This window comes from Cygnus olor, chromosome 1 (assembly GCF_009769625.2).
Source record: "Cygnus olor isolate bCygOlo1 chromosome 1, bCygOlo1.pri.v2, whole genome shotgun sequence".
NCBI classification, from domain to species: domain Eukaryota; kingdom Metazoa; phylum Chordata; class Aves; order Anseriformes; family Anatidae; genus Cygnus; species Cygnus olor.
The window spans coordinates 4,342,664-4,366,603 of NC_049169.1; the positions used below are offsets into that span (position 1 = coordinate 4,342,664).

The following is a 23,940-nucleotide window of genomic DNA, read 5'->3' on the forward strand; positions in this document are numbered from 1 at the left end:
TTAGACCTGATTTAATCTTTGGAGAATATTACACAGAGGCTATTTTCAAGGCTGCTGGTGTTGAGAGCACAGATCTATTACTTGAGAAAAAGGAAGGAGATAAAAAGTAAAGGGAGGGTGCTTGCACAAGTGAAGCTTTTCCACTGTATCAGTGCGAAGCAGCGCTGCCCACCTTCCCTCTACACTTCAGAAATCTTAACTTGAAGTCCTCTGAGGCAGAGGGTTTTGCACAGGAAGGCACAATAAACGGGGCAAAGAAAACCTAACTCTGATTTGTTTCCCAAGTCAAACTCTGTTGGTGGCACAGGTCTTCTGAATTCCTCAATAAGAAGTGTTCAGGTCATCAGTTCGCCATCAAAGATTTATTCCAGGCCAGGCTTGGGCCGCTATGGATGAGGAAAGCCACTTCACAGCCCCCATGTGCCATGCAGAAACACGGCTGGTGTGACGTGGGACTGCCAACACTCTGCTTTTGGGAAAGAGATGAAGAGCAGGGAATCTCACTGAATCAGGTCAGGACAAGAGTAAGATCATATTTTTTCTCTTTTAGAGACAGACCTGAAACACTTTTCTGGCTTCCTTCTTATGACAGACTCTTGGGGGACCTCCGAGAGTCTTGCTGCAGTTTTCTGGTGGAAGCAATCGTGTTTTATGTGGTCTGACAGGCGCAACACAGAGGCAAAAAGAGAGCTTACGTTTCTGAAGCACTGGTGAGGCGCCGCCTCCGCTCCGCACTGCTTCTGGTAATCAGCCCAGTCAAAGTCCTGGCCAGAGTAACCTGCAGGACAACAAGACAGAAAGAAGTGCTATCAGCCACCGCTTCACATCAGAGGGAGAGCACAAATTGGGCGCCGAGCAGACAACCGTTTGCATTTCAGCATCCCACCCCGTCTCAGTGAAATGTGCAGGACCAGCAGAGCTCCCTGAATGCCCGTTCATACATCCTGAGGGTCAACACCAGCACCCCTCCAGCACCCACTTCTGCATTTCCCTTTGAAAACTTCATGTCTTTATTAAAAAGTAATAAAACATACACATTTTCTTTATTTTCCCTTTCCAGTGAGCATCTCTCAGGCTTTAATAAAACTGTAGCTACCAAGAAGTGCTACTGTCCCTGTTTTCCAGGTGGGACTAGCCATAGACCTCTTTCTCCTTTCTTTTGGTATCTAAAAGATGAAGCTGTGGAGCGAGACATCAAGGGTTCATCAGCAGTCAACAAGAAGTGGGCCAGCACAAACAAAAGATGATCTATCATCTGTCTCATACCATGAGATAAACTCTCCTCTCTCTCCATTGGTACGGATGTACCCTACATGACTGACTTTCCAGCAGCTCAGCATACACGAGCTGAATCCCACTGCAGTCAGCATGTTACCCAAGGTCATACGGGAACCTGAAGCAGAGCAGGAAAATGAACCCAGAATTCCCAAATCCTAAAGTCTCAGCAACCAGATGATCCTCCCAGCTTCTGGTTCTAGGGAAAAACGGAAGGGACAGTGATTTACAGGGGCAGCTCTCGAGCAGTCCCATCACAGAGAGACAAAATCTCTACTCATCCACACTTCTTACGTGGCTGCTCATGCAATAAATTCCTGGGAAAAGGGGTCTTTTTTTTTTTTTTGGTTGCTTTATTTTGTTGTTTGCTTGATTAATTTTAATCTCTTTCTCAGCCTAAGTTTTTACGGTGCTTCTTATCACTGAGTGCTAACCCTGTCCAGGGCTCTGGGATGATGCTGTAATAACATTATTGCAGAACTACTCTCACTGGAAAGTTTCAGGAGTCATCTAAAGGCCAAATTCTCCCCTTAATCTCCCTGTCTGGCATTTCAGCCTGGACTCAATCTTAAAGAACATCCCTTAATGTCTTTTTCATTGACAGTCAAAAAGGGACACTCAAGATCAGATGGGAATGAATCATTTATGACAGTGAAAATTGTGATTTTTTTTGTAGGCAAGAAAGGACTGGAATACTGAGTTGTAGTCACTTATCCATCAACCAGAGCCAAAAAAAAGGATTTAAAAACTTTGAAAATGACGTCCCAAGCATCCTGCTAAGATGCAAGTATCTGGGATAAGATGAGCTTCTAAACTTAATGACTGCATTCCTGACAAACAAATTAATGAGATAAAGCCTTGAGCAGTAAAGGGTCCTAAGATGCCTATCTCAGTGGGACATGAACATGCAATAGTAAAACACAATAATGATAGGAAAGCTAGAAATAAACATGCACAGGGAAGTATAAAAGGGCCATCACTTACAGAGAATCTTCATTTTTTCATATGAAAAAACTCCCTGTATTGTTTTCACATACATTAACAACCAATTCCTACAATAGTATTTTCTTACTGCTGCTTCTCCATCTCCTTTTTCCTCTCTAGTTATTTGCTTGCCAGATACTTTTCAGCTTCATAAAATGAAATGGAAAACAGGAGGAGAAGCGCACATCCTATCAGAAGGGATTCATCTGATCACATACAGATGTTTGCAGTGGCGGTGCCTAGAGCTGTGTCTGTCATCCCAGGGCTCCCTGAAGAGTCAATGGAGAAGTAGGCAGATCTAGTGGTGATCTGCCTGTCCTTCAGGAGGAGCAAAATCACTTCGCAAAAGTCCCTTTCACACTTCATTGATTCCAGAGGCAGTTATGATGATGGACTCGGATGGAGACAGCCACAGTGCAGTTATCCATACTATATAATATCAGGCTCACCTCATGATGCTCCCAGGGACCCAAAAACCTGCCCACACCCTGCATGTTCTCATGTCTCTGATTAAAACCCCTCATGAACAGCTTTGGACTCTTAATTTTGGCAGAGTGGATGGGAAAGGCACACTGACAGGGTTTCAGCAGGGTATAAAAACCTGAGTTGTCACACACAACCTGTTGGCTTGGCCATGCACTACCCAAATCTCTGTGAGACCCTTTGCTGGAGACTTCAGTTGGAACAAAACCCAGGAGGGCAGTTTGCTGTAACTCACTTCAGCAGCCCAACGAGGACTGCTCCAAGAGGACCATACACAAGAATAACCTTCAACCAAACCTGTACCTCTTCACAGAGCCTCATGATGTAAGGTATATGTGTGCCCTCATTAGCACATGGCATCCCCAAACTGTTAGCCTTTAAAGCTCAGCCCACATAATAATGTTCAAAGCTTGGCTTCCATGATTCACCTACTGCCCCCCAAACATGTAAAACCTCATTGCGACTGCTATCTTGACTCTCGGCAGTTTAATCAGAAATAAATGTAACAATACAAATGTAATGGAGGTTTTGGAAATGGTATTTCCTTAGTAAGTCTCATAACTAAGAGTGCTACTGCAGTGTTTTTCCCCCTCTTAATAGCTCATAAAAAGGAACAATGGTTGCCACTCTAAAGAGAAGTGGTCTATAAATCCAGTTCCAATAAATATAAACAGTGCTTGTTCAATGTTTATACACCAGCAGTAAATGGGTATTCATTTTTGGCACTGTACAGGAAAATACTGCTCTCTGTTTCTAGTAGCAAATGTTTGCACCTCCTGTTCATGACTCATCTATTACATGTTTGGTTTCAACACAGGCCTGACAGGCAAAAAAGCAAAAGAACAGATATTAAAGAAATAAAGTACTCTGAACCCAAATATCCCAACCCGCCATGCTGTTCTGATGAAGTTAAATCAGTTAATTTTAAAATCAGAGAACCTCTCTGTCAACCATAAATAAGCCCAAACAAACAAGCCCAGAACATAGCAATGACACTTCGCACCAAGAGAAAAAGGACTTCTGTGGTTTTCCCTTGTCATCTGCTGATCCATGGGGATTTTTTTATGCCTTTCAACAAGGAGAGCCATTTAGGCAACATTAAATTTTGTCAACATAACCAAGCAGAAGAACTGTCAAATCTGCATTTTAAAAAAAAAGGTAATTCTGGATGCCCCAGGGCAGGTAGAGCCATCCAGTGGTTTGAGTGGAAATGGTGGGATTCCCTCCTCCTTCCACAGAGCGATTCAACAGTAGTGTTGCAGCTCTCTCGTATCAGCCCTGATTATTTCTTTATCCAAAGCTGATATTATCATTCTCAGAGAACACCTCAAATGTGGGTCTGGATGCATTTCACTTTCAATCGATATTTTCCTGCTGTTGTTTTTTGTTGTTGTTGTTGTTTTTTTTCTTGTTGGCTGTTTTTTTTTCAGAAAGTGCTCCAGTGTCTAATGACATTTTAGTGACTTGAAGTGCGTGCTTGCTAATGGAAGAGTTTTTTGACACCTTAAGTCCTAAGATGTATTTTGGGCATGCAGTCCCCATTCACACGAGAAGAAACCACATATTTTGTGCATCTATGTACCACTTGCTGTACACTTCTTTTAATAGCTTCTCTCCACGATTTCTGATCTGACAGCAGAAAAGAAGGACTTTATACACTTTCTGAGCCCAGGTAGATCCCAATCACCAGACATTACACCAGATGCCTCCTTGATGTTTAAACTTTACTGACCAAATTGAGAAATACATTAGGACAGGTAGAAGGATGCTACAGACACTTCTAAATATGTTGGTGTCTAAAAGAGAGTGCTCATACACCTGACCCATAAAACACCACCTCAGACAGGCTTTGTACCAGCATGGACTGGAAATTATTAGGCCATGACCCTTTAAAGAGAAATGTCTGGCCTACGGTTTACTTAAGTTAATTAGCTGGCCTGGGGGAAGCTGCATGTGAATTTGTGATGGAAAAAAAAAAACCACGAATCCATACAAAACAAAACAAGAAAACACTGAATTTACTTCCATTTTTAGCAACTTTTCTGGCCAGTGAGCACTTACACAGGTATTGTCATTACACTGGAATTTAAGCAGAAGGGAGGTAAAGCATCCACAGAGTGCATTTATTTCAGTAAAAGCAACAAATTAATCATAGATACACTATATACAGCCGCACCCACAGGGCTCCAGGACTTTGGTGAGAATTTCAAGTTACGATCTACATAAGAGGCCTCTGAATCTGGCAGGGAATAATCCTTCACTTCCTTGGGATTAGCAGAAGCATATACATATGTATATATATATACACACACACACACACATAATTTCCCAAAATGAAGACAAATATGCCTGTACACAACTTCATAGGATTTTTTTAAGCATTTCTTCTTCTCCCAAGCAATGTCATTTTTTGGCAAAAGTTCAACACCAGATTCAAAAATCCGAAATTCCAGAGAGCCAACGTATTTTGCAAGTGAAGAAATATTGCTAAGGCACTGCAGGTGGTTGTCTGAAATTGCAAGTAATTAACTGCACTGCTACAAAGTTGGGAAACAGCATGGCTGGAGGCTGTTTCTCCTAGCTCTGACCCGAGCACTGCTCTGAATTTGTGCTCGCCTGGAGTTTTTTCGAGACAGCTAAAGAAATGTCTACACACTCCTAGCAGGCAGTTATGAGCTTACTGGTGAGGCACAAGGTGATTTCAATACAGGAGATATTTAGATTTAGGAGCTTTGCTTCATCTCAGCATTGCACCTATGGGGATGCTGTAGTGGAGCTGCCTGGTTTGTCTCTAACATAATATGGCTTTTAATGCTCCTCTTGTGCTCTGCACACACAAAGCAGCAGCAAGATGCATTTTACAGGAATTTCCTAGGCTTCAGTGCAGCTTGCTTCAGAATTCAAAGCACATGGACATCAATCTATCAGCAAGGCACGTTTGCAGAGATGTTCACAGGCTGTTATAAGCCAGAACAGCCCCAGTGACTCAACAGAGATGCTCTGGCTGGAGATGCTTAACGTGATGCTGCGCAGCAAAGAGCAGTGTGGTTTTAAAGGCAGTTAAGAGGAGGCTAGCTTCCTTAAGAGGAAAGCTGCAAATCATCGAGAAGGAATACAAACCCTTGGGAGGTGTGAGATTGACTCCATTTTAAGGCACCACTGTATTGGCAAGATCCCTAAGGAATCCGCATGGCAAAGCATTGAGATTTTGCTGGGTTCAGGTCTCAGGTCATCAATGGTCACTTGTAAATAATGATTGTTAAAAACCTAAGGGAAGAAAAAGAAGGAAACAAAATCAGATATTAAATTCGCCACAACACCAGCAAACACAGAAAGCTGAAACAAACTGGAATCAAACTACTCCTGAAAATAACCCCCAGTCACCTAACACTTGTCATCGAAGTGATCTGCCAAAGAGACAAGGCTTGAGTTTTACAGATGCGTAAACCAAGGCAAGGGAAAGCTCCATCATCCAGAGTCACTCAGTGTGCCCATGGCTGAGCAGGGACCGGAGGCAACCCTGGAGACCCCATGGCCTTCCCCTCTCTTGCTTTGAGAGTGTGAATTAAATACCCAGGTACCCCATCTGTCCAGCTGTTTTATTTCAAAGGATTTCCCAGATGTGCAGGGAAAATATGCATGCATGGAGAGAAGACAGGGATATAAGAGAGCTTCCCTATTTCTGCATGAAAGTGGTAGATGGACATCTTCATCCCAATCAGATCTAAGTGCATATATAGTCACCTAGTGATGCTGGTGCGACAGAAACAATTCCTGAAGAAGGAAAACATTCACAGATGACTTTTAAACATGCTTCTTAACGTGTTCTCCAGGCAATGAAGAACTACTCCTGAGTTTTTCTAAATATGGTGGAAATCAGTAGGAACGCTCTTCCCAGCCCTCCTTGCCGGGAGCTCACCTTGGTCACTGATGCAGGACAGATATGAAATGGCTCCTTCATATTCACCGCCTCCAGCTTCATCCCCACAGTGAAGAAGTGGCTTCGCAAATCAGCATGGTCCTGGGGAAAGAACGGGGAGGAAGAACAGGCGGTGTGTCAGCACCATCCACCAAGGAGGGGTCAATACTTTTGGAAATCTGTTTGAAATGTCTCCATGTGGGTTTTGTTACTCAGCTGACTGCCAGATTACCTGCCCGCCCCAAATCCAACCAGGTGCTCCTGGTCCTCCTATGGGTGGAAGCAGCCCAAGATGGCCCTAATTCACCCTGGTGGATGCCTGGCTCCTGCAGGGCACCAAATACAGACCTGTGCTGATTTCCATGTACCATAAGAGGCAAAGTCTTTTCTCCAACCATATCGAAGGTAGAATAAAGTGCAGACACTGAAGTTGGACCCAAAAGGTGGGCAATGAGAGAACATGGTGGTGGGAAAACATGGAACTGTGTTCAGGTACATGCCCATCATGACACCTTCAACTGGCATCAAACCCGTCTGTGCCCCGAAGGCTGCACACAACAGCTTTGTGGCATCAGCAGGATGCAGTCCCAAAGCCCAGAAACAACCCTGGTTCGACTCCCTAATTTGCCATCAGTTTACTGTTACATCTATCAAATTACTCCATCACTCATGACCCCTGTCCAATAGGCATATACGTTGGCATCCTAATTCCAAAGTAATGATCGTATTTTGTGTTCATTCAATAAAAGTGTCCTACAGTATTTCTTAACAATCTGTGTTTCAGCCAAAACATGCATAAAAGGTGATGCTGTTACACTTAAAACATGCACACACACATTGAACTCAAAAATACATGCAGAAAGCTACCTAATAAAGTGCTTAGCAGTGTCATTCCCACCTACATTCATTGCTACATGTTGTACTCTTGTTCTAAAATTATTTTCTATTGATCTGATGTTGTATGTCGTTGTTCTTTCCTTCCCAAGAATTGTTCTCGCTTGCAGACTTAACAACTTCTATTTTGGGATTGTACATTCCCAGTGCCATTAGAGATAAGGGGTTTTACAAGATCCTACCAAGGCTAAAGGAATAGTTGTTTTCATCTTACCTAGCTTTGCAATGTTATAGTGCCTTTTATGTGAGAACCAAAAAGCAGTCAAAAAAAAAGTATCGTAATGACTTCAGCTTCACAGCAGGGGAAGTATGTACCAATGGGGAAACTGAGGAAGATTTAGCAATAATGGTCCAAAGCACCACAATGGACTAATGGCTGAGGAAGGAGCAGACGTTTAGGAGTTCGGGTGTCCTGCAGCATAGCATCAGCTGTACTTGCAATTGCTGGCAGTTACTTCCACATCACTGAAGTCCCAGCAAGCCAAGAGACCCATTTCTGGCAGTTTTACGATGTGAACATTTCGCTGAATAAAAGGCTGATTCAGGGAAGAGAATTTGGCTCCTTGTATATAGACGTTGCACAGTTCAAGGGATGCATCAGTCAGACAGGTTATCGAAACTGCCATCTTTACTACCAAAAATACTTCAGCTGGGAAAAGACGATGGCTGCAAAAATCAGACCTCACTGGCAGTGAACTTCAAATCTCCAAAGGCAGAAAGCATCTGGGCTGGAGGGATGACTCCTTCCCTACACAAGGATCCACACCCAGCACCTCTTAATCCTTGGGGTGAGGTTGTAAAGAAAAGGCAACTGTGCAAAATGTACATCTGGAAGCAAGCTTACACTGCAGCATCTTCCCATCAAAAGATACAGGATTCAACTCACGCTCGCATCCGGCTTCGCTACATAATAAGCCCAGATCTACCAAAGTACTTAATCATGTTTATCTTTAAACATGCAAGTAGTTTCATCAACTTTGTAAGTGATTTGTTGATTGAGACCAAAATACTTAAAACCATATTGCTTCCCATTTTTATTTGAATCAGTTTCTTTGGTTCTGCTCCTTTTTTTTTTTTTTTTTTACTCTGGCCTTTTTTGAAGGGGAAAAATAATTAAGTAGGAAAAAAACATGAAGTTAATAACATTTAAAGCTATTTGTTTTACTTCAAAAGCACATCCCCTTTTGTCCATGTGCTATGTATCTTAGGATCAAATCTCCGTTCTCATTCAGTGGGGCATGTAAACATCTTTAATGTTTAAATTAATAGCAAGAATAAACTCCCAAGGGGAACTCGTGGGATCTTAGGTACGTCTCCTTTTTAAGGCAGAAAATTCTCTTTGAAGCAGGAACGTACATTTGTTTGGAGAAGAGCTGTGGAAGCAAAAAGCATGTCTGTGTTAAATGTCATTTTTGAGATGGAAAAGCTTTCATGGAGAAAAAACCTTTGTACTGTACCTCTCTGGCAAATGGTCAGGGTCTGGATATTTGATCTCTTTCACATATTTGTTAAAGAGAAGCATCAAAATTTACCAAAAGAGCCTTAGATTTCTGCAGCCACAGAAAGAAAAAAGATCCCAATGCCGTTCTCCGGCTCCAGTGCTGGAGTTATCTCAGCCAGCAGGGAATTACTTAGGATTTGGCATATGCTCCTCTTCAAAACTCCAATTAATTTACATAATTTCTAAGAATAGGTTTTACAGAAGTGAAGGCAAAGCTTTTAATTAGTATTAGACTCAAAGTGATACAGTGGATAATGAACTGTGCTCTCTTCCCATTATTCACACTGACAGGGAAGACGCCCGTTAAATAAAAGCAGCTGCAAGAAGAGGACCAAAGGGGTGAGACCTTTCCTCGGCTCCCCACCAGACCCTGCAGCAGAGCAAAAGCAGTGCCTGAAATGTTTCTGGGTGGCAGAAACCAACCCTTTATGACTGTCCATGGCATTCAAAGCCACCTATGAGGATGTCACCAGCCATTAATTTCTAGCAACTACTTCAAGCAAGTTTCAATTTGCTTTGCAATGGAGTCGAATAGGTCAGTTGGAGCACTTTATAGCCCCGTGCATGGTGAACCTCTACTCCTGCTGGCAGGCAATGCTTCCCAGAAACAGCCCCACTGACCATGCAGATTTACACAAGCAGCTAGCCTGTCTAACAGGTAACAGAAATAACCTCCCAGCTCTCACTGCTGGTAAGCAGTCAAGAAAGCTAGCCCGACAAGCCACAACAATGCTGAGAAATCCCCTACAGCAAAGCGAAAATCACACCAAGGAAAGTACAATGAATTAACGTGGAACGAGCACCAGAGTTGCTCATTCAAAGGATCACCATCTCTAACATGATGGATTACAGCCCACAATGGTGCTTACAAGCAATGAATGGAAAATTGCAGAACCCTCCACTGAATGAACGTCTGTCACTTACAGCCCAAACCCATCGGCTGTCACAACTCTCACTGCAAAGCCCAGGAAGCAATTCAACTCAGCCCCACTCTTGCCATTTGAGAGCAGCTTGCACTTGCAAAATTTGCCGGTTTGCATGGGCTGCAACCCTCCAGGCCACCTGAAAGTCAGCTTTACTTTAACTCATCTGCATCATTATCTGCACCTTCTTAGAGTACATTTTTCTGCAACCTTTCCACAAAAACATCTTTGCAACAGCTCAGTGCAACAAGCATTGCCTCCCGTCATCCAGCTGCAAGGCTGAATGCTGGAACGGCTGAAGGTCAAACAAGAAGTCAGCAACTGGGCTGGGAGAAGAACCAGGCTCCTAATTCCCAACCCTCTTCTTCAGGTGCTGAGAGAACTGCCTGACTTTCTCCTTCATAGCTAATGAGCCACAGGCAGTGCAGGTTTCAAAAATGTCAGGGTGTCTTGGGAGCCTAAATGTCATTCCAAAAGAAGCCCACAAACAGATTTACAAAAGTATTTAGACTCAAGGATATGGACAGGCTTTAGGGATGCACCTGTGTGGGTGATGTGCTTAAGTCCTAAAGAAAACTCACTGACTTCCTCTGAGCATTGGTCTTGAACTCAAAAAGATATATTGCAAAATCAGTTATTTGCCCTTTCTGGCGCCTAAATACCTTGCTAAATCTGGCTTCTGAGTATTTCTACTACACCAATGTCATTTAAGTGTAAGTAAACTCAAGTTTGTCCACATCACAGCAGTATTCTGGTCATAAAATACTGGAGCTCAGGTCTTTTTACACTCCACCAGGCAAAGCAGAGAGCAGTGGGACTTGGCTAAGCTGCTTTTGCCTGTGGCATTTAGGGAAGTCATGCTATGGGCCCGTTCTGGTAGCTGTGTCCACAAATCCAAAGAAAGGCATCTCCTTCTGGTTCTGAAATGCTCGTTCTTAGTCCATTTTCCTCAACATAAAGCACTGGAGTCATCTCATTTTAAACCCAACAGCTTACACAGCATGCAGATAAGGGGAAATGTCTGATTTTCAAATACCCCCAAATGCAGGGTTCTTTTAGTCCAAGATAGTCACATTCACACCAATTATAAGAACTCAGAACTAAGCCTGAACGCTGAAAAGTTGCAAAGTTGAGAGGCTGACCAGAAACAGCAAACAATTAATGTATGATTAACCTGAGCCTCCTTTCATCCTCACCAGATGCAACAGTGTGAAATGGTGTTCCCTTCAATCAACTCTCTCCTGCTTTCCCCTACTAAGGACATAGAAGAAGCAGGCTCCATCTGGTACCACTGGAAACATATTATTTATTTCAGCTTTTGTTTTGAAAGAAATTGCTTCCCCCGGTGTTTTCCCTAATTCTCTAAGATACTGGCTGCTTCTAATGGCCTCATTTTAATCACAAAGCTCATGTCTGGTAACCAGTCACATGCACAGCAATAGCAGTGGTTAAACTGCCTCTACAGGAATCTGGCATTTGTTTTTTAATTGAGCAAAAAAAATAAATAAAGAAACCCTCCCAACTGCAACCCTTTGCATTATTTGCAGATGAATCAGTCTTGTTTGCGATTCATCAACGTCCTTTGCTAAACACGGAGCAATTTTCCCTGCAGACACGCTCTCTGCAGGGACCCAGAGATCCCCCAGTAACACACAACAGGAGCAAATTGTCCCTCGTTTGGACGAGCGTGGTGGTGGGAAGACCAGCCTGGAGAGATGTGTGGTGGGATGAAGAGGATAGGGTGCTGGGAAGGAGGCTTTGGAGGCTCTGTGACCCTGAGCTTGGCAGCCGCGACCACCTGCACCTACCAAAGAGCCCCTTAAAAACCACAGATGCTTCTGCCTAGGATCAAATTTAGCCCTACAGATTTTAAGCTTCTCTTTTTGAATAAAAATAGTTACCATAGAAACAGCAACATTGCAGAGTAGCCGGGCTAAATCCAAATACACCTTCTCCGTATGGCTCGGCCTGCTGCAGATGGCATTAGGGCAAAGATCCCCTCCTACACAGTGCGTGCTTTGATTTGCCTGGGCGGTGGAAGCACGGGTGGCAGAGGCAGAGGTAAGAGAAGACAGACAGGCATCCACTTTTTTCATTTTTTTCAAATACCTTACAGCAGAATTACTTCATTCAGCATCGCCACACCACTTCTGGTGTTTGCTAGTGAACCTTTGTGTCATACGCATGGCTCCCATCTCACACGTGGGAACACTGACCCGCATGCTCAAAATGAAACCATGACTGCCTCTTTTCACACCTCTAAGTAAGTAAGAGGGGCTGAGTCCCCATAGGCACTTGCTTGGATGGAGTCTGCCCTCAGTAACATCCCAGCAGTAATTGCTATTGAGAAATCAGTGGGAATTTGTCAGAAGAGGGAGGATCAGAATAAATTAAATGCACACTGTGAGTTGCATCCTTCTCACAAAACAGCTTCGGGACAGAGCTGACTTTTATTTTCTCTGGGAAAAGTCATCCATCTGAAGATGAATGGTACACCCACCCCCTGCATGAGAGTGGACTGGTTGCAGGTGCACATTGGCTCTTCTGAAGGGCAAACACTGCTATGGCCAAGGATGTGGGAGGCAGAGGTCAGGTCTTCATGAACAAACTCCTCCACACTGAACTTGGATGCAATAAGTAAAATGGATAGGGCCTTTCGCTAACCTCTCATCATCCCGAAAGACCTCCTGTATGTAATGGAGAAAGAAAACCAAGCTTGCTAAACGTGCAGCTAGGAGGACAAAGAAGGCAGCAGGTTGAGGGACCTACTCAACCCATCTGCTTTGCTTGAACTCCCTCCAGCACTTCTCTTCCCATCCCGACTTTCACACAGTGCTGCCAAATAGACCCTTGGGGCATCTCAGAAGGCAGGGCCTGGCATCTCAGACAGGGCTTGACTTCGTTTACCTCCTTGGAATGCTCTCCCCACCTGCTTCCTTGCACAGCCCACCATCAGGATGGATCTGCAAAGAAGTTAAGACTTTTTTCCCCATCAGGTCTTTCCACCAGACTTCATCTCACCTGAGTGGCATCTTTGGTATTGGAGACATCCTTGCTCCCAAGGGCCAGGAAAGCAGTTTGTAAGGACCTTTGGAGGATACTCTTAATGATGGTCATTAGGTCTTACAAAGATAAATGGATTTAATGAGCTGAGACAGGAGTGGGTCAAAAGACGGAGGCACATCCGAGGGGATGGGAGGCCATGCATGTCGCCCAGCCAGGCAAAACGCAGCCAGGGAGAAGGGCTGACGAGTGCTACGGATGAGGAAGAACAGATGGAGTATAAATAATTTGGCAGTCTGTAAACTACATGGCAACTCGTGGGTTATTAAAGCACAGCGTGCACCATGAAGGCTAGCCAAGCCATCGGTGCATGAAGGGGCTGGGGACTGCTAATGCTTGAATTTGGCTTCCACGTGAAACCAAAAGCATGGCTGCTTTAACCTGCTGCATCAGCATGTGCCCATCCATTACGGGGGCTGAAGATGGAAAAACCCAGTTGGACTTCAAGTCCATTCATCCACTCAAGTCAGGATTGTCTGTGACAGATAGTCAAGGGCAGAAAAGTAGCCCTTGAGTGTCTCTTCCTTGCACTGAAACTTCGCTGTAAGACCAAATAATGGAATAAAACACCATAAAACAGACAAATAAATTATTATTTTTGAGAGATGCTGTTCTTTAAAAAAAAAGAACAAAAAACTCATAATCTTGAATAAATAGTCCATCTTAATCTCATACTTAATACCAAAAATGGGCAATTCAGGGAATGGAAAACTAACAAACATATATATTTGGGAGGGGGAAAAGAAGTCCTGTTTAATATTTCTCCTTGTACTTTTGAATATGGAACAAGAACCACCCAGTTTGGTGATGGGTGCTCCCTTCATCATTCTCAGTAAGAGAGAATTGTCCCAGCTGATTTCTTCCATCCATTTTTAGTTTTAGTTTTAAGGACTACCATTACTGATTATAGGAAACACCCAAGTGCTCCAGTTAGAAATAGGGTCACACTGGGCTGGGAACAGTGTAGAGTAACAGGTGTTGTTTGCCAGAGAGAATAATTTCAAGTGGGGAAAAAAAAAAAAGAAAAAGAAAAGCCACCACCACCACCAGAACAACTTTAGTAAAGGAGAACCAGAAAGGTGGAGACAAGAGGAATGGGACCAAAAGTTATCAATCAGGAATCAGCACCTTAGATAACCCCTCTCTCTCCTGAGCATCTGTGCTCTTCAAGCAGCTGAACACAGCCCGGGTTAGGGATGCGGCTCCATCCAGCCTAGCCAACAGGAACCACTTTATGCTGGGGGATTGCGATTAGGATGCCCATATGCAATATCCATGGGGAGGTGACGGGCACCCCAATTCCTGGGCAGGATTTAGCTGCCCAGGATTTAGCCACCCAGGGATCCAAACCTGCACAGGGCCCACAGATACAGCACAGGAGGCCAGGGAGAGCTTACTGGGGTGTCAGAGAAGATCCCCAGGACACTAATGCACCTCTGCCTGCGAAACTGAATCCCATGATCTATATCCAGCCTTCATCTTAACCAAATTACAAGGATTTAAGTCTAAAAAAAAACACTTTTATTCATAAATATTAGGATTAAAAGGCACTGTGGTTGGAGTCTGGCTTCCTGCTGCAAGGCCTCTCCTTAGAAAGCACCAACATGGCGTCACTGAAGCAAACTCTGGTGTCACACAGCTTTAAAACTGGCCTCAGTGACAGTCCACCCACCTTTATTCACACCCAAAGCCTTGGCCATTTTCTCAGCTCTGAAGCCCGACCCGTTTGTGGCTGGCATTCAGCCAAGCATAGTGATCCCTATAGCACCCTGAAACCAGAGCACGAACAGCAAAGGCCACGTTTCCCTGGGTTGCGGATTTTTGGAAGGATTTCTGCTCCTAAACTATGCAAACACCCTTGAAAATCCAGTCTGTATTTAGTTTTCTTTAAGAATCAACATGTTTTCTAAAAAGAACAGAATGACAAAACAGAGGATGCGTTGCACAAAGCTTTTGTGAAAAAAAAAAACTTACTCCAGGAGGTGCAGTTTGCAAAACACTATGTTTAGTAGCTATATAATAGTGACATTTTCTGGCAGTTGAACATCACGTTCCTTCTCAAAGGATCCTAAAGCGTTTTACAAATGCTTTCAACATATGGCCAAGTGTAAAACAGCACCAAAAAGAACGAAGATCCTTGCTTGCAACCAGCTCGTAAGGTCTGGTGCCCTCTCCTTGGATGCTAGGAGGAGACTGGGCCTGCACTTTTACAAGGGATTTTCAGACCTGCTGAAGACCACCACACACAAGTCCAGCTCTGCCGTACTGCTCAGCATTGATAATTCAGCCTCAAATGCATGGCATACAAGGTCTCAGGCAGAATCCGACCCTATGGCACCAAAACCAAACTGCTTCTCTCCCAACAGCAACGATGGCCTGATAAACCCCCAAGAGGAGCCACTTTTCCCACTACAAATGAAGACCTGCTTTTCTGGCCACCACTACCTGGGACCAGTTTGACTGTGCACTAGTGACACTGCCCACAACCAAGCACAGCTCAAATGGCAACAGGAATTTAAGTCGAAATTCAGCCAAAAAAATGTGCATGTGTTCACCCTAGGGACTGCTCATGTCTGTACAGCAAGCACACACTTACGCTCTCCTCACTGATGTATTTCTGTAGGGAAATGTGGAATATAATTGCTCAGTGGGCAGTTTACCATTTCTGCCAAAGTAAACATTTCCAGCTTTCCAGAAGACCAAGATCTTTAACAGTTGCCGGCTGTCAAACTCTGTGTTTTATATCTCATCTAACACATGACAGTTGTAGTAGCACGGTGTCCCCTGGCACTATGTACATGCATTATTTCTGTGCTGGTTTGGGGAAGAAAAAAAAAGGGGGGGAGGGGGGGGGGATGACACTCTTTGGATTCAACATATTTTGCTGGGATCTTCTGGGATTCTTTTTGAAGGTCCCCTGCAAATTTTGGCTCATCTTATATGATTAGACAACGGTACTGTCATTTGGTCTAATAAAGCCTTTCCATAACTCATGTTTAAGTCATAACTAGAGGAAGACATGCTCACAGGCATGGCCATCTCTCGTATTTTAATCCATAGTCAACAGGCATAAGATGGGGTTGACTCCTCCTAAAAGAGGAGGACACACTGATGCCCACAGGCAAGCCATTTATTCAGCCTCCTGCCTCCCCAGCACCAGAATCAGACTTAGGTAACACCAGACACTGAATTCAGCTCTCCTTGTACTCAGCTTTCACAGTACAATTAAAGAAGCTGAACTGCCCTATTCCTGCCTTTTTGTCATGCATGGCTCTAGATTATCTCTCCACTTGGGCTATTCAAGAATTGCAAGGCACTGCATTGTCTAAGAGGAACACCTTTGCAAGCTCCAACCACACCGCTTGTTCGCTGGAATTTGCTGAATTTAAATTTATGACCCTCATGCAATAATTAAAATAAGTGGGTATAAGTCTAGCATGCTGAGAAGAGGCAGCAAAACAGCTGTTAGTTATAAACCAGAAAAAAAAAATGAAAAAAAAAAGATGAAAAAGATGCTTTATAAGCCTCATCAGAAACATTCTTCACTCTCTCATATAGACAGGGATAAAATTTACACATTAGGCATTCCCTATCGTGATTTAATCCCTGTCCCACGCAACGCATGTTTGATCTTGAAACTTCAAGCTTTAATAGTTTGTGGGTTCAAGCACTGTATGAAAGAAGCAGCAGAGAACCAAAACTCTCTGTACGCCATTCCCGTAACAACACGTGGCTTCTCAAACTCACATCAGTGCTGAAAGCCAACCCACAAACCTTCCCCACTTCTCCCAGCCTCACAGAGCTTTCTCATAGCAAGCAAATAAGCCACTGCCTCAGCCATTAGCAAAGAGTTCCCAAATTAATGTTGCTAACTCAAGTGTTTCTCAGCTGGACGAGGAGCCTGAAGTCCTCATGGGATGCTGCCGGCAAGATCCTGCAGAATGGGCAAAGGCAGCATCGGGATTTTGTGATGCACCAGGGGGATGGAGCACCACAGCAGCTCCATCACACCACAGCAAGGCTGCACCCGTTAAAAAACAGCTAGAAATCAGGATTATCTGGAGCAGTCGTGATTAATAGCAGTGCGGATTTGGACGGGATATTAAAGCTGGTGCCTCAGGGCTGAAGTACCTCTCTAACTATTAAAAACCAGACAGAAAAAAAATGACACGGGAGGAAAATTATCTCCTACTTCCACTACAGATCCCTGAAGGAGGTTTCTCTGCATCATGGCTTGCAATCAGATGAAAATCTGGGTGCAAGGCTCAGAGAAAGCTGGCTACTTTATGTCCACTTTCATAATCATAGCCCCATGCTGTCACAGGCTGTGAAAACTCAGGTCTGCAAAAAAAAATGATGTTGGAGAAATAGGGATGTTGGAGAAATCCATGCTGATCACCTCCTCCCCAGCATCTATTAAACAGTGATGGCAAGAAATCAGGTGTCAGGGCAGAGAGTCCGCACATGAGCAAACTTCATTTTATACAAACATCTCACTTGTGACCTTTTGTATTATAGCAACAGCATTTCCTGCACAAGCTTAACATAAACTGCTAAACACCGCATGTTATTTATTCATCACATAACTGAAGAAAAATGTGCATCTTTTACCTTGAATACTTCCATTGGAAGAGGAAAATTTGCTGCATCAGTAAGGGATTTTTCCAGAGCGCATTTCCACTCAGATACAGTCTTCAGAGAATAGATATCTAAAGCAATGATAACAACAAAAACAAACAAACAAAAAAACACAAGACCAAGAGGTGACTGTTTGGGAATCAAACATTTTTGAAAGACTTCAGTTCCCGTGCCATAAAAATGGATAGTCCAAGTGAAATGAGCAGTGTGTATAGCCCAAGCTGTACAGTGTGGATAAATTGAACGCAAAAGCAACTAGCAGGGGCACATTTGAGGAAGACTGTGTTTTATATCCTGGAGTAAAACCCAGGAAAATACACGTCCCTTATTTTCTGTTGTGGAAACAAGAACCATGCTGTCTCATTACTTGAAAATAACAAAAAACTCCTTTGATTTGCAATTCTCAAAATACCTGATGTTTTCCAATTTGAGGACCCTCAGGTTTTTAGCCAATATTAGTTATACTTGAACAAAACCAGAAATATCTTTAACAATGCTTCTGTTCATTGGAAAGGTCATCTTTTTAGTGCCCTTTTTTTTTTTTTTGAGGGGGAGGAACATTTCAGCTAGATCTCTACACAGACGCATTTCTTGGTGCCACACTGAAAGCTGAGTATCGCACCAACTCAAAGACATACGCTTATGAATTCTAATCATTACACTTTTAGGCAGCGTCTTTGTGCAGATTCACATTGCCTTCAGTGAGTTTCCTTAAATAGGTTTAATATTATTAAATCATTGTATTAGCAAGCCCTTTATGGTTCGGTGCAGTGAAATGCCTATGAATCATCAAAGGAAACAATGTAGGAAACAATACTATGATGAAGAACATTATATTGGATTTACTTCTGCCATAGAAAACATATTGTTATCCCGCACATAACAAGTTATTGCAGAACATTCATATCAAGGTCTTAAAGAGACAAGATAGGTAGACAGATTGCAACAATTATTAAAATGGAAATGAACATTTACTTATTAATAACTTGAACCTTGATACAGAGTGAATAGGGTGAAGCTTTGCTTTTGTCAGTTTGGCTTCACACACAGCACAGTTCAATTTGGTCCAATTTGCATATAAATTCTGTACATCTAGTAACCATATATATTTGCTGGCTAGCAAAGATTTACTGTTGTATCTTACAATTCTGAAGGAGGAAATAAAATATATATATATATATATATATATATATAAAGGAACTGGCAAGCACTGTTTCCACCTAGCACTGACAGTACAAGAGAATTTTATGCTCTGATCTCAATAGATTTAAGACCTTATCAAAACAGGATTTGCAGAATCACTCGCTGGAAGTGGATGTATTTATACTTCCACTATATCAAACCTTGCTACTTCAGACAGATGTCAAGGATATGCATATGAATTTAAACACGCTTAAAGGGAAATTTTAACCTTTCGTGGCTGTACTTTAAATTTCTCAACTGTTTGGTTGTTAATGGGAATACACTTTTCAAGTCTTTGTTTACAGCACATGCAGCCATCACAAGTATTAAGAAATGTGCTCTTTTAATCTCATTATTCATTACTTTATAGTCCTGTTGCACCAGTTCTCCCTTACTTGTAGCGGACTTGATTGGGCTGACATGCTGGGAGGGAAATGACCCACCTTGTTTCTCCCTTTTTAGCTTAAATGATGCCAAACAGGGAAATATTAAGTCACGATTTTGCCTCAACCTGTAGCTTCAAACAACAAAAAGTCCAAGTTCTGGAAAACCCAGCTGGATGCTCACCAGACAGAGCAAGCTGATAACAGAACTTCGTCTTTCACCATGGGGGCAGTGAAGCACGGGAGAGAAGAAAGTGGCATTTTGGAGCAACTCTCTCATGCGCAACCGTCAGAGAAAACAAGCAGCAACTTCTTTGGTGTCAACAAGCTTTGAAAGATTAAGACAACCTCAATCGTTTCAATAACCAGCAAGCAGCATCATGTGCACGTTTCATTAGACAGTGGCAGTTAGCTTATGCTGGCAAGTTTATGGACACTAAATCGCACGGTTAAAGGAGCATAAAGCATTTTGTTTAAGTGATAGTGTTGCAGGTAATTGAGCAGAGTGTACTGTGTCAATTTGTATTTAGGTTAACAAGGAGAGAGCAATTAAAATGACTGCCAATTTGTCTTTAAATAGGAAGCAACACAAAATGAGACGATCTCTTCCTGCATAAACAGTTCAGGCAAGACCATCGGTGGCTCTGTGTCAAGTGGTCTCTGCCAATTTGAGCTAGCAAGGAGGCTTGTCTTGGATTCAGATGTACATCTGAAGGAAAAAATATGGTAGGATCTCTTTGCCACAGTCAGAAAGGGCTTCAGGACATATAGAGCCACTGAGAGTTCCCATTATGGGGGATGAAACAAGGATGCTATTTCCTAAGGACTCTCTTGCACATTCTTGTACAGCAAGTGGGTACTAGGATATGGATGGCCTCAGAAAAGAGACCTGTCCATCCAGAATGGTGTAGACATTTGGATCTATATTTCTTTTATAGAAGAAGGCCCTTCATCTTGAAGGACTGGCCTCAGACTACTGCGCAAAATGAAACTCAACTTGTCAGGCACCAGAGGTGGATCATCACAGCGAAACCACAGCCCAGACAGATCGGGAAATAAAGCTAACGATGCATACACAGCATCCAAGTCAGGGGTGGGTAAAGCACTGTAACAACCTGCAGAGCTGATCTGCAGCTGAACATCCTCACTTGATAGCAACTGAGCACACATTCTGATTTGGGAGGAGTCGCATGCCCTCAGCTTCTCTTCGTAGGAGATGCATAATGGATTTATACAGAGTCCAAGGCTGCTCCAGTTACCCATCGAGCAGACATCTCAACTGGCTTCAGAGGCTCAAAAGTTAGACAATGAGCTTTGTGCTTATTCCTGTTGATCTTGTGAGTGGAAACATAGGCTTATGAAGATGTCATTTCTTCTGATCTGTGATAGGCCTGGCTTAGGCACACCCTTTCTCTCCACTGATCATAAAGAAAGCAATAGCTCACGCTGAAGCATCATTTCAAGGCCTACATGATGGCAAGCAAATCTAGTAAGTAAGGATAAGTTGAAAGCCCAAAATATTAACCACAGATTATTTTCATAAGAAGTTCCACAATGGTGATGCCAAAGGTCCTTCTAGTCGGAACCCAGTTTACTACAGAAGTCAGGAAAGAGGTAAGCAGACAGGGACGTGTCCCTGGCACACTCTCCTGGTCTGGCATCCTTATGAAATCACATCCTGTGACAAGACTGTGGTTTAGTAGCTTCATTCCTGAGTTTCTTCAGTGTTTTCTGCTGCCCAGCACCTTATCCTGACAATTCACTACTGCTCACCTGTCTGCTTGTCTCACCACAACTGTCGCATGACAAGCTTTAGTCATCTGTTACGCTTTTTGAACACATTGATGTTATGTGGACGTCAAATGGCCAATATTGTCCACTATGTCAGAAATGGAACAGCCAGTATTCCTGCCTCCACAGCACCATTAGATTCCCGTTTCTGACTGGTTACTCCCGAGTACAGAGCCTGATAACTGGGCAGCCCAGAAGGGCAGGGGTGGGTCAAAAAAGATCCTTGGGGGAAGTCTTCAGGGGAACAGGACTCATAAGAAAATGGAAAGGTTTAAACCCAAAGGATCTTGTCACAGCAAATGCCAGTGAAACACCCCCTAGATATGTAATTACCTATTTAAGTCAATGGAAGGCAGGAAGAAGATTTTGACTGTTGAATTCATTAATAATAATGCTCACTAAAAGGTGAATGGCTAGAGAAATGCCAAGGAGAGGAAAAAGATGCTAGATGAAGACATGAAATACATTTAAAAAGCAGTTAAATCAAGGAGAGGGAAGAGAAAACATAAACAATTTCATCAAATAAAGAGACCAATAACAGGTTTAGAGATAACACAACTGGGAAGACAGAAAAAAAGGGAAATACGTAGAGAAGGAAACACAAGTGCATAAAAGGAAGAGTAAAAGGAGAATGGAATAGACAAAGAGGAAACACATATAGTTGAGGCTATTTCTGTATTGATTCACCAAACCTACACAGGCTAAGAGGGTTCAGAGACAATCAATGAAAAGGTGTTTCTCTGTAACACAAATTCTCTGTGAAATAACAGAGTGAGTGATATTCATGCTTTCCAACATTCACATCTGATTTAGAAGTGATGGGGACCACTGGTTCCCACCTATCTTTGAAGAAAAACACACGCGCTTCCAAAAAGCATTCAGGACCCCAAATTAGACCCAAGACCCATAGAAATTTGTAAGCAGCACAATTGCACGTATCAGGGTAATCACTCTGAATCAGGTGCAGTGGAGAAAAGCCACATCAGAAATATCTGTCCAAAGGAGAGCTACCTTTCTTCCATCATTAGATACCCATGGGAAAACTTTGCCTAAGGCAAAAGCAGAACAAAGCACAGACCTGGCCGATTTGCCCAACAACACAGGAAAACATGGAGGTCTGCTGTGCCAAAAGCTATGCATTAACGAAGAAAGCACTTCATCTCTCAAGGGAAATGGTGATCCTGGGGAGTCCAATTTAGAGGTGCAGACAGCTAGCAAATGTGGACCATGCTCCACAAGACACAGCAAGCAGCTTTGGGGCCCCAGGTATAAGCCATAGCCCTATGAAAAATACACAGGTTGCACATTTTGTGCCCCAAAGCAGACCACACATGCAGCAGGCTAGACTGCCATGTTTATCCAGATCACTAACTCCACGAGAACTCTCGTCAACCATCTTAACTTGACCAACTCAAGCTACACCAACTCAATCACATGCCCTGAGTAGAGAGAAACCCAATTGCCCAGAAGCTTTCACAAAGTTTTTACCAATAATATTAGTGTGGTGCAGAAAATCCACCATTCCAGTCTTCCCCCACCATAATGGGGTACAACCTGGATGGAATCACATATCCATACCCAGCTCCAGACTGTGCCAGTGAACGCCTCTGCAAGAATTTCTCCAGGAGGCCACAAACAGCCCTGAGCCCCTGTTGTGCTGTGGTCCCAAGGCCTTAACAGACTTGCTAAACCTTATAGATCCTTGGTTTTTCCCTACACCCAGAGCCTTGCACTTCTTGCCCCACCAGTTTGATCCTGCTCCCCTTGCTGAACCCAGTCCCAGTATTTCAAATCTGATTCCAGCTGACCCCAAGGCCTACTTTTGGCCAGCCTCCTGGCCTAGCCTGCATGTGCCTGACTATGTCCCTTGAACCTGCCCTTGGATTTGTGACTTCTGACCCCACACTCGCTTAACTGCAATCTCTATCTCCCTTCTTCCAAGCTGCTTTGGACTAAACTCAGCTCTAAAGACCTTCTTCTCCAAGTTGCAATCTCCTGATATTCAGTCTGGTCCAACACATTGGCAAAGACTTTGCTCCCTTGGAGAAAATTCAAAACCTGTGGTCTTGTAAACATTAAACACTTGTAAACACTTACTCAAAGGAGTAATTCCTTACTTTCTAGCAATACACACCCCATAACCCCTTGATAGGCAGATTAACATAGACAGTCAGACAAACCCAGCCCCATTCCACTGCACTTTCTGATTATACACACTGCACTTTCTGGTTATACACAAGGCAGGTCTCACTTGGCAGCTGTACAGCCATGTTACAGCAGAATATGAAAGACCTACTTTAAAGGGACCATAAAGATCTCAAAGTATTTTCTCCAGCCCCAGGAAATTCCATAGAGATCCACTGCTACCCAAGAGAAATGTGTATGACCATAGAAAGAACGATTGGCAAGAGGTCTTTGGGTGAAGGGAAAGCAAATGCTGAGAGATGTCATCTAGAACTTGATTTGGCGAGCAGAAGACTTCTTGTAGGAGTTGGATCCAATGGTCCTTGTGGGCCCCTTCCAACTCAGCATATTCTGACTGTGATTCCTAGCATCCTCCACTAGGATGGCCAGGAAGACCTGGCCACCAAAACACCACTGAAAAGAGGTGCACAAGCAGGCACAACCTTGGACCATCCCTATAAGCTCTGCCTCTTGGTGCACAAAGCTGCTCTTAATGCACACTGATTCCTTTCAGGAGTGAGCTACACTAAACTGAGTTTATTAAATACATTTAATACAGTGTACCTGACCCACTTTAAACCCAAATCAGATGTCTCTCATATGTAATCTGTATTCCAGTTAAAAACTACCGTCAAAGCAACACGAATGCTGGAGAAAAAGAAATGTGTTGAACAAGTATTTCAAAGCATCAGTGAATACCTCAAAAGAAGACAGCATTTT

At 43.3% G+C, this 23,940-nt stretch overlaps 1 protein-coding gene across 1 annotated transcript in view; it reads right to left on the bottom strand.

Annotated features, from left to right (window-relative positions):
* Nucleotides 1-23,940, bottom strand: part of SFMBT2 (Scm like with four mbt domains 2) — a 112,418-nt gene that overhangs the window by 35,099 nt on the left and 53,379 nt on the right. The window contains 5 exon segments of the mRNA XM_040546600.1: nucleotides 696-778; nucleotides 5,863-5,892; nucleotides 5,895-6,009; nucleotides 6,662-6,763; nucleotides 17,654-17,751. Coding sequence (XP_040402534.1) covers nucleotides 696-778; nucleotides 5,863-5,892; nucleotides 5,895-6,009; nucleotides 6,662-6,763; nucleotides 17,654-17,751 — 428 coding nt within the window.